The 11,828-nt window shown below is 32.5% G+C and overlaps 1 protein-coding gene across 1 annotated transcript; it reads right to left on the reverse strand.

The window, feature by feature from the left end:
• Positions 1–6,076: 6,076 nt before the first annotated feature.
• Positions 6,077–11,427, reverse strand: LOC145270064 (uncharacterized). Its single transcript, XM_080125665.1, has one exon. It carries the CDS (start codon positions 9,668–9,670, stop codon positions 8,471–8,473), a length of 1,200 nt encoding a protein of 399 aa, XP_079981791.1. The 5' UTR covers positions 9,671–11,427; the 3' UTR covers positions 6,077–8,470.
• Between the last annotated feature and the right edge of the window lie 401 nt (positions 11,428–11,828).

An 11,828-nucleotide genomic window follows, 5' to 3' on the forward strand; every position in this document is an offset into this window, starting at 1 on the left:
ACTGGAGGTCATCCTTTAAAGTTTTAGCCATTTTCTTAGATATGTGCTTATTCGTTTCCCCTCAGATCTGTTGTAGTGTGTGGTGTCATCACTAGAGCTGTGACAACAGCATATTCTTTTCATTGTTTTGATTATTGAGTATATATTTGTTAATATCATATATGTTTTTATATAGACTGATGTCGTTCTCGGTTGATTGACTGTGTCTTACTGTGTAGATGTGTTTTTATATAGTATATATATTTGCCCGTGGTAATTATCTTTGAGAGTATCGATAAACAAACTGATCATACCATCTCTGCTCATTCACCAGCCAACATTAATGTCTGTGGAGATTTCAATATTCAAAATGTTGAATGGATAGTAATCTCAAACAATAAAAATAATAGACTTGTTAAAAAAACACACTCGGGTAACCGAGGCTGGCAGAGAATTTGCAAGTCTTTTATAACTTTTCTAACATGTCATGAACTCTGCTCATCTTTAGTTCTCTATCCACCGGCATCTTCTGACAACTCGTTTGTATTAATAAAGATAAATACAACGCATAATGAATCCCCAAATATTTCTCTTCATCGAACATGACTTAATGGGACAGTTTTCGAACATTCATATCAGAAGTAATCCTATTTTGTGAGCTTAATGAAACTATCCTGCACAGTTGGCTCAATACATCCAGAGAAATCAGCAAAAACTTGCAGCCATATTGTTCATATCGGGATGAGCTGGCCATCGGAAATAATATTTTAATGAAAGGTGGTCAGATAATCATATCCAAAGAGCTGCAGTAGGAAAGTCTACAAAAATCCATTTTGATCATCAGGGAATGGGAAAATGTAAGCTCCGAGCAAAAGTTGTCTTTTGGCACACCATTAATAAAAACATCGTGTCATGCAACAATGTCAACAGCACAAAACTCCACAGAGTACAAAACCCTGATGCCACATGAGATTCCTGTGATGCCATAGCAAAAAGTAGCCACTGACGTTTTCCATAGTGAAGGTCACAATTACATATTAATGGTGGACTACTAATCCAAGTTCCCCTTTGTGAAAAAATTAAAGGCATTCTCCAATCAGGAAATAATAAAACCGACTAAACAAATATTCAGAGAACAAGGGATTCCAGAGAGTCTTCAGTGACAATGGTCCTCACTTTAGCTATAGCCTGCTCAAGTAATGTGCAAGATAATGGAGATTTGAAAACTATACATCATCTCCTACTTACCCTCAATCAAATGGTCTAGCAATGTACTGAGTGCAAGCCATATAATCTGCTATTACAACGGCTGCCTCAAGTGGTCGCGATTTAGACATCGTATTGCTGTTTACAGTCAACTTCTCTCGGCCATGTAATTCCATCACCTGGCGAATTACTATTGGATCGAAAGCTTGTAAGAAACTTATAAGTAAAGTGTCCCAACAATTCGACCCAAAAAGAAAAGACAGTAACTCGTCAGTAACGATGGCAATAATGGCAAAAGTCTTAACACGACCAGAAATAAAAGGACCTGTTCGTGTACATGACCCAGATTTCAGTAAATGGTCCCTGGCACTGATCCACACAGTTGAACCCAGATCATACATGATGCAGTCTTTATCAGGAAAGTCGCTTCACTGAAACCGCAAGCAACTGAGGAAGATAAGTCTGCAACAAGGCTGAACCTAGAAGCATCTGCATCCTCAGCCATGATATCCCCAGAATCCAATTGAGGATCAGCAGTCGGCATAGCAACAGATCACACACACATAGAACAAACCAGTCCCACCGCAACTAATGGCAGACCTGCTCCAGATATACCCCACGAAATACCCAACACCCATCATTGAGCTCAAAGAATAAAAAGAGCATCTTAAAAGTTTATGATGGGAACAGTTCTTAGTTGGACAACCAGGTTACGTCCTAATGTGTCGTAGTTCTTTTGTTTTGACTGTTCTGTTGCTTTAGGAAAAGAGGGGTGTCATAGTATGAGTTTTTCCCCTTAGTTGCTTCCTCTATAATAAAAAGATAAATATTTAGGCACTTCTATTCCTAACCCTTCCGTCAATAAAAGTTATACATATAGTTGTATTTCAAACCTCTACACGACTTATGAATCGATAATTACTGATTGTTAATTGTCATTAAAAATTTAGTATAACTCTTCTGTGTTGATAATTCATTGATGGTGGGTTTTGATTTCACCCCAGATTTATCATTTCTCTCATCAGCAAACTTATATGACCGTTTTTTTTTTTTTTTTTTTTTTTTTTTTTTTTTTACATAATGCAAATATTTGCCCTTCCCTGGTATATTCTTGTAAACGAAAATACCTTCTCATTATAATGCATTTTTATGAATGTAATTTTTCCATTGCTAATATTAAAATTCGAAATATATTTCTGTTATTTTTAATAATAATTAAATAAATAAAGCTGGGTAAATTGTCCTCAGTCAGGGCAGACATGTTTTCTCTTACAGCTGTGTGCGATAACCGCCGATTTGTATGTTTCAGAAGGATGTGCATGTTTTATCTCACGGTCGGCTGCCACCAATTTGTATAATGATAATGAGTTGGGTGCATACTGCATCTCTTCATTATTGCAGCAAATCTTCAAGTAATAGCTCAATCAGCAGATTTATTTGTTTACACCACAAAAATAGTTTGTATTTATTACAACCACAAAATGCAAATTTATTAATTTAAATACGACTTTTCCCTTTGTTATAATGAGGCATGTGTTCAATGATTGAAATTCTATTAAAGTCACCCAACTTATTTGCCCTTAGACGTTTTTTGTGTGTCTATAATTGTTCAATTTCCAGATTATTTAACCTTGTTTTGCTAAGTAGGGCGTGACATAACCATGATTACTAAATTACCAATTATTTAATGATTAAGCCGGATCTGTCGATGGAAAGAACAAGAAACACTACGAGAATTTACGACTATTAGTAAAGCTCAGAATTTTTATTGATAGTCCAAGTAGAAAAATAGTTATTCATGAAAAAAGATATTTGTAAAATCTAGGGATTCTGCTTCAAAATATACGGATTTGAATTAGAGAGTTAACAGGGGAGGTAATTAAGTTTTCAACTTTTCGGAAATCTTATGCCAATATTGGTAAAGTAATTTCGGACAGTTATAACAACAGTTCTAAAGTTAATTTTGAAAACATCACAAATATATATATATATATATATATATATATATATATATATATATATATATATATATATATATATATATATATATATATATATAATGTTTAACTCCGTGGTTTCTTAATAAATTCTGCTACAAATTGTTTCAACTGAGTTACTTACCCTTTTGCTTAACCACGTGACCCAATATGTCAGACTCAGGATGTAACTTTATCAAACTGTTTTATCCTTATAGAGACTTTTTTCACGAAAAATAATTTCTTTTACATTAACGATTTTCGTAATTTTTGGATATGTTACTATTTAAAACGTAACAATTACATTCCAGCTTTTACTTGAAATTCAGTATTTCTTTTGTTATAATACAGAAACACCAAAAAGCAAATAGTTTTGTTTAAAAGCCCATTTCCTTACAAACTCATTTTTTTTTTATTGAAAAACCTTGTTTGTAAATAAAACAGTTAATCTTAGTGGTGTTTTGTCAACTAATAATAAACATAACAAACGCATAATGTGAGAAGCAACATTTCTCCATCAGCTTTTTTAGCGTTTTTTTTTACGTAGGCATCACCACATTATCAAGGCCAAGAGGCCACTCGAGGATAAGAGTTAAAGAGTTTACAGTAAAAATTGGACAATATAGTAATAGTTAGTAATGGAAATTCGGTAAATTTGTTAACAAGTGGAACGGCTAATCAAGAACTTGTTTACGTTAGACTTGAAGACAACCATATTGTAGTCAGCTGGAAAGCAGGAAAATGGAAGACAATTCCACAGGCGTGCAGTTCTAAGAAAGAAGCTTTGTTCATGGAATCTATGTTTAGGTTTAGGCACAGATAAAGAGTGGGGGGAATTATTGATAGTGTTTTCAGCTAGACGAGTGTTTCTTGTGAAAGTTTGGTGAGGGGGGACCATAGACTGAAGCTCAGGCAAACACTTTCCATGAAAATAACGATAAATCAGAGACACACTCGCAACATCTCTTCTGTGAGATAGACGTTGCAGAGAAGAGAAAAGGAATCTCCTACGAGGATACGAAGTCTATTTTGAACTCTATCAAGGCAGAACAAGTCCTTCTAGCAGCTTCTATTTTGTGCATGTGTACAACAGCAAGCACTAAGAGGACGTAAACCTTGATCTCACAGCTTTCATCTCTATAGAAAAGCGGTGGATGTTTTTTTTTTATTTAAAATAAAGATTTGTTGAGATTATTTGTGTGCACTGGTTCCATGGGCTGGTGGCTGTTGGCTATTAATGTGATGATTGTAGGTTCAGTCCTTGGCTATGGAAGGGGTGTTAGTCTAACTGCACTGATGAGTTGTGATACAACAAAACAGTATTGTATGTATGTATCCCATAAAAAGAGAATAAAATAATAAAAAGACGGACGTATAATTTTTTTTTTCCATTAACAAAAATATTGAACATAAATAAGTGGAGAATGCTGTAGTTCCACAGTTAGTTGCATGAGCTGCCTCTGTTTTCCATTTCTTTTTCCCGTCGTAAAGAAGAAATATTTCATCATCCTTTTTCTCCCAGTACTGTTTATCCCAACATTGTGATGATTGTAGGTTCAATCCTTGGCTAGGGAAGGGGTGTTAGTCTAACTGCACTGATGAGTTGTGATACAACAAAACAGTATTGTATGTATGTACACATAAAAAGAGAATAAAATAATAAAAAGACAGACGTATAATGCTTCTTTTACATTAACAAAAAGATTGAACATAATAATAATAAATAATAAACATTCCTTTTTCCTGTCGTATAGAAGAAATATTTCGTCATCCTTATTCTCCCAGTACTGTTTATCCCAACATTATTGTAAATTAAGGGTACTTTTTCTTCTTTTTATATCATTATCTCAAGTTTAATATCCCAATTTTATGGATACATAGAAAAAGACGACTATTAAACATGGTTTACATTTTTGTTTCACTTTAATGTAATCTGTTTTTTTTTTTCATTCTATCTCATCTGTACGACACTCTTGTCCAATATATTTGGCCAGTTTCATCATAGAAGTTGTTCCGTTGGCTCTTCTTCTGTGATGCTAGTGTACCATTTTGAGTTTGTATTTTGGGAGCTCATCAGATAGAGTCCAGTGCTTAGATTAGTGGCACAATTCTAATTGTCAATTTTGGAGAATTCCACATATTCTGTTCTTCTGTGCTGTTGTATACATTAGTTAAATAATTGAGATGTCTACTGGATAGTCTGTGTAAAATTTCTACATCTTTCCAACTAATTTACATGATCGCCTCTTCTTTTGATGTTCTTGTCTTTCTATGCATCCATTAATAATCGAGGTACTTGTGCATTGGCACATCTTAGTGCAGAAACGGGGAGTTACATGCATCGTTGGATGTTATCATAATGTGAATAGTATGGGAAGATCAGAAACCCAGGATTGTTTATCTGCATAGGTTTGCGTTTGTGTCCATTGCTATGGGTATTTGAAGTTGACAAGAGTTTAAAAGAAATCCTTAAAATTTCAGTTCTCTTCTGTATGAGTTTTGATATGTTTATTTAATTTGTTATTTTCCCAAAATGATTTACCACAAACTTGACAAGAATATGGCTTCTCCCCAGTGTGCTTTTTCATGTGTCTATTCAACGATGATTTCTTTGTAAAGGAACTCGGACACACCTCACATTCGTATGGTTTATCTCCAGTATGACTTTGCATATGTTTAGTTAATTTCCCACTTTCGGAAAATGATTTATTGCATATTTCACAAGAATATGGTTTCTCCTCAGTGTGCTTTTTCATGTGTCTATTCAAAAATGCTTTCTGTATAAAGGAAATCCCACACACCTCACAATTATATGGTTTATCTACATCATGACTTTGCATAACATCACAAATTATATATATATATATATATATATATATATATATATATATATATATAATGTTTAACTCCGTGGTTTCTTAATAAATTCTGCTACAAATTGTTTCAACTGAGTTACTTACCCTTTTGCTTAACCACGTGACCCAATATGTCAGACTCAGGATGTAACTTTATCAAACTGTTTTATCCTTATAGAGACTTTTTTCACGAAAAATAATTTCTTTTACATTAACGATTTTCGTAATTTTTGGATATGTTACTATTTAAAACGTAACAATTACATTCCAGCTTTTACTTGAAATTCAGTATTTCTTTTGTTATAATACAGAAACACCAAAAAGCAAATAGTTTTGTTTAAAAGCCCATTTCCTTACAAACTCATTTTTTTTTATTGAAAAACCTTGTTTGTAAATAAAACAGTTAATCTTAGTGGTGTTTTGTCAACTAATAATAAACATAACAAACGCATAATCAAAAAACAAAACCTGTTGCTGTGAGAAGCAACATTTCTCCATCAGCTTTTTTAGCGTTTTTTTTTACGTAGGCATCACCACATTATCAAGGCCAAGAGGCCACTCGAGGATAAGAGTTAAAGAGTTTACAGTAAAAATTGGACAATATAGTAATAGTTAGTAATGGAAATTCGGTAAATTTGTTAACAAGTGGAACGGCTAATCAAGAACTTGTTTACGTTAGACTTGAAGACAACCATATTGTAGTCAGCTGGAAAGCAGGAAAATGGAAGACAATTCCACAGGCGTGCAGTTCTAAGAAAGAAGCTTTGTTCATGGAATCTATGTTTAGGTTTAGGCACAGATAAAGAGTGGGGGGAATTATTGATAGTGTTTTCAGCTAGACGAGTGTTTCTTGTGAAAGTTTGGTGAGGGGGGACCATAGACTGAAGCTCAGGCAAACACTTTCCATGAAAATAACGATAAATCAGAGACACACTCGCAACATCTCTTCTGTGAGATAGACGTTGCAGAGAAGAGAAAAGGAATCTCCTACGAGGATACGAAGTCTATTTTGAACTCTATCAAGGCAGAACAAGTCCTTTCTAGCAGCTTCTATTTTGTGCATGTGTACAACAGCAAGCACTAAGAGGACGTAAACCTTGATCTCACAGCTTTCATCTCTATAGAAAAGCGGTGGATGTTTTTTTTTTATTTAAAATAAAGATTTGTTGAGATTATTTGTGTGCACTGGTTCCATGGGCTGGTGGCTGTTGGCTATTAATGTGATGATTGTAGGTTCAGTCCTTGGCTATGGAAGGGGTGTTAGTCTAACTGCACTGATGAGTTGTGATACAACAAAACAGTATTGTATGTATGTATCCCATAAAAAGAGAATAAAATAATAAAAAGACGGACGTATAATTTTTTTTCCATTAACAAAAATATTGAACATAAATAAGTGGAGAATGCTGTAGTTCCACAGTTAGTTGCATGAGCTGCCTCTGTATTCCATTTCTTTTTCCCGTCGTAAAGAAGAAATATTTCATCATCCTTTTTCTCCCAGTACTGTTTATCCCAACATTGTGATGATTGTAGGTTCAATCCTTGGCTAGGGAAGGGGTGTTAGTCTAACTGCACTGATGAGTTGTGATACAACGAAACAGTATTGTATGTATGTACACATAAAAAGAGAATAAAATAATAAAAAGACAGACGTATAATGCTTCTTTTACATTAACAAAAAGATTGAACATAATAATAATAAATAATAAACATTCCTTTTTCCTGTCGTATAGAAGAAATATTTCGTCATCCTTATTCTCCCAGTACTGTTTATCCCAACATTATTGTAAATTAAGGGTACTTTTTCTTCTTTTTATATCATTATCTCAAGTTTAATATCCCAATTTTATGGATACATAGAAAAAGACGACTATTAAACATGGTTTACATTTTTGTTTCACTTTAATGTAATCTGTTTTTTTTTTCATTCTATCTCATCTGTACGACACTCTTGTCCAATATATTTGGCCAGTTTCATCATAGAAGTTGTTCCGTTGGCTCTTCTTCTGTGATGCTAGTGTACCATTTTGAGTTTGTATTTTGGGAGCTCATCAGATAGAGTCCAGTGCTTAGATTAGTGGCACAATTCTAATTGTCAATTTTGGAGAATTCCACATATTCTGTTCTTCTGTGCTGTTGTATACATTAGTTAAATAATTGAGATGTCTACTGGATAGTCTGTGTAAAATTTCTACATCTTTCCAACTAATTTACATGATCGCCTCTTCTTTTGATGTTCTTGTCTTTCTATGCATCCATTAATAATCGAGGTACTTGTGCATTGGCACATCTTAGTGCAGAAACGGGGAGTTACATGCATCGTTGGATGTTATCATAATGTGAATAGTATGGGAAGATCAGAAACCCAGGATAGTTTATCTGCATAGGTTTGCGTTGTGTCTATTGCTATGGGTATTTGAAGTTAACAAGAGTTTAAAAGAAATCCTTAAAATTTCAGTTCTCTTCTGTATGAGTTTTGATATGTTTATTTAATTTGTTATTTTCCCAAAATGATTTACCACAAACTTTACAAGAATACGGCTTCTCCCCAGTGTGCATTTTCATGTGTCTATTCAACGATGATTTCTTTGTAAAGGAACTCGGACACACCTCACATTCGTATGGTTTATCTCCAGTATGGCTTTGCATATGTTTAGTTAATTTCCCACTTTCGGAAAATGATTTATTGCATATTTCACAAGAATATGGTTTCTCCTCAGTGTGCTTTTTCATGTGTCTATTCAAAAATGCTTTCTGTATAAAGGAAATCCCACACACCTCACAATTATATGGTTTATCTACATCATGACTTTGCATATGTATAGTTAATTTCCCACGTTCGGAAAATGATTTGCTGCATATTTCACAAGAATATGGTTTCTCTCCAGTATGACTTCGAATATGTATAGTTAGATACTCTTGAGTATTATAGAATTTACCACATATAGCGCAAGGATATGGCTTTTCTCCAGTGTGTGTTCTTATATGTTTTTTCATGGTTTTCTTTTGTGCAAATGATGTCCCACACACGTCACAAGTATATGGTTTCTCTCCAGTGTGTGTTCTCATATGTCTTTTCATGATTCCCAATTGTGCAAATGACATTCCACACACGTCACAAGAATATGGCCTCTCTCCAGTATGTATTCTCATATGTATTCTCATGAGTGCCTGCTCTGCAAATGACATCCCACACACATAACAAGAATATGGCTTTTCTCCAGTATGACTTCGAATATGGATAGTAAGATTCTGTTTAGTTGTATATGATTTGTCACATATATCACAAGAATATTGCTTCTCTCCAGTATGACGTTGAATATGAATAGTTAGATTCTGTTTCGTTGTATATGATTTATCACATATATCACAAGAATATGGCTTCTCTTCAGTATGACTTTGCATATGAAAAGTTAGATACTGTTTACTTGTATATGACTTATCACATATATCACAAGAATATTGCTTCTCTCCAGTATGACTCCGCAGATGTATCTTTAAGTTTCCTTTCTCCAAAAATGATTTACTGCATATTTCACACGTATATTGCTTCTCCTCAGTGTGTATTCGGATATGTTGTTTTAATGTATATTTATGTGAAAATCCTTTTCCACATATATTGCAACAAAATACTTTCTCCTCAAACTTCGGCATTTTAACAGAATCTATGTTTCTCTGGAAATAAAAAATAATACAACTACTATCAGACTAAGAGATTACATATATAAGTGCAAGTAATAGTTTTTCTTGTTCAATTATATATTTACAGCAATAAGCGTTGCATCATGTTCAAAATAATACCTTGCTCAACATGTAAGGATATAATGTTGAAACGGTACACCATAATTTAAGAAGATTGACAGATGAGTAAATGAAGATTACATTTTTATGTCTAATTATTTTTAAAAGTTAATTATTAACCTTTCATATAACATCATTTTGAACATTTCAGTTTTGTATGGTTTTTATTGTAATGTTTGTGAAATCGTAATCCATTTTAATCTTTAAGAATGCATTTTCTAATTGAAGTATCTGTAAAATGAACAGAAAATAAAAATAGATTATGATATACAATTTCCCAGTGTTAACAAGATATTGCAATTCACACAACATGAAGATATTATAGCTTTAGAAAATAGATTTGATTAACAAGTCATATTATTAAATTACAAGAATATTAGGATACTTTAATTTATTTCGATCAAAGATTGTATAACTTTCTTTCAAGACTTTATTATAAGTAAAATAAAATTTGGAAACAGCTTTACAAAATCTGGTAAGTATAGTTGTATGAGATTTATTCAAGAGTGTTATATTAATAAGAATGCATATGTAAATTGATTGTCCAATACATTACAAAAAGCCACTTTTCTGGCCTCATTTCTTTACTTATTCATAATAACACGGTTCGAATCTTGTGTAGCAAATGCCAATATCTGACCTCAAAAACACTCCTCACCTCATTAGAATGGTTGACATAGGATTAAACCATCGACCTCCAAAGACAAGGGATTTTACTAAAAAAAGCATTAACAATGCGTTTTATGCACTGTAAGTCAGCTGAAAATGAAAATAATATAAAGCATTAAGAAATTATTGTAAGAATGTAATGGACGGAACTATAGTTAGTATGCTATTTATACCTAGGCATCACATTACATCAAAGAAGTTAGGAACTTTTAATTTCTGGAAAATCTCCAAGTGTGTGGTAAATAATGAGCAATTAATAATCGCCCATCATTCAATCTGAACCAGGTCATTTCCACAGCTGAATTGCCTGCCCTGCCTAAACTAGTAAATAAATGAGCTGCTGAGATGATCACTGTACTCCTTAGTGAATCTGGATTTCCTGAGAAAAGTACTGTGATACAAGGGTTCCAGATTTTTTGAATGAACTGACTAGAAAATTATCGACCCAGACATCTCTCCATTAATACGTTAAAATTATTAATAGTTCACCATTCTGAAAATGCTTAACTTCCTAGAACAAGACTAATATTTGATGCATTCAGATTTTTAAATCAAAAACACAGACATTATTTGATACATTCAGAATAATTCAAAACAAAGATACAGATACTATATGGTACATTCAAGTTTTTAACTGCAAATTGTCATCCAGATACTATTTAAAGGATTCAGATTCTTAAATCAAAATAAAGATCCAGATATTATTTGATACATTCAAGTTTTTAAATCAAAATAAAGATCCAGATATTATTTGATACATTCAAGTTTTTTAAATCAAAATTGAGATCAGATACAATTTATGCATTCAGATTCTAAAATCAAAATAAAGATCCAGATACTATTTGATACATTCAAATTTTAAAATCGAAATAAAGAACAAGATACTATTTGATACACTCAGATTTTTAAATCAAAATAAAGATCCAGTTACTATTTGATACATTCAGATTTTTAAATAAAAAAATAGATCCAGATACTATTTGATACATTCAGATTTTTAAATCAACATAAAGATCCAGATACTATTTGATACATTCAGATTTTTAAATCAAAATAAAGATCAAGATACTATTTGATACATTCAGATTTTTAAATCAAAAAATAGATCCAGATATTTGATACATTCAGGTTTTTTAAATCAAAATATAGATCCAGATACTATTTGATACATTCAGATTTTTAAATAAAAATAAAGATCCAGATACTTTTTGATACATTCAGATTTTTAAATAAAAATAAAGATCCAGATACTATTTGATACATTCAAGTTTTTTTTAACCACAATAAAGATCCAGATACTATTTGATACATTCAAGTTTTTTTGAATAAAAAAAAAGATCCA

The sequence above is a fragment of the Euprymna scolopes genome, chromosome 46 (assembly GCF_053919585.1).
Source record: "Euprymna scolopes isolate OS-2025 chromosome 46, ASM5391958v1, whole genome shotgun sequence".
Lineage (NCBI taxonomy): Eukaryota > Metazoa > Mollusca > Cephalopoda > Sepiida > Sepiolidae > Euprymna > Euprymna scolopes.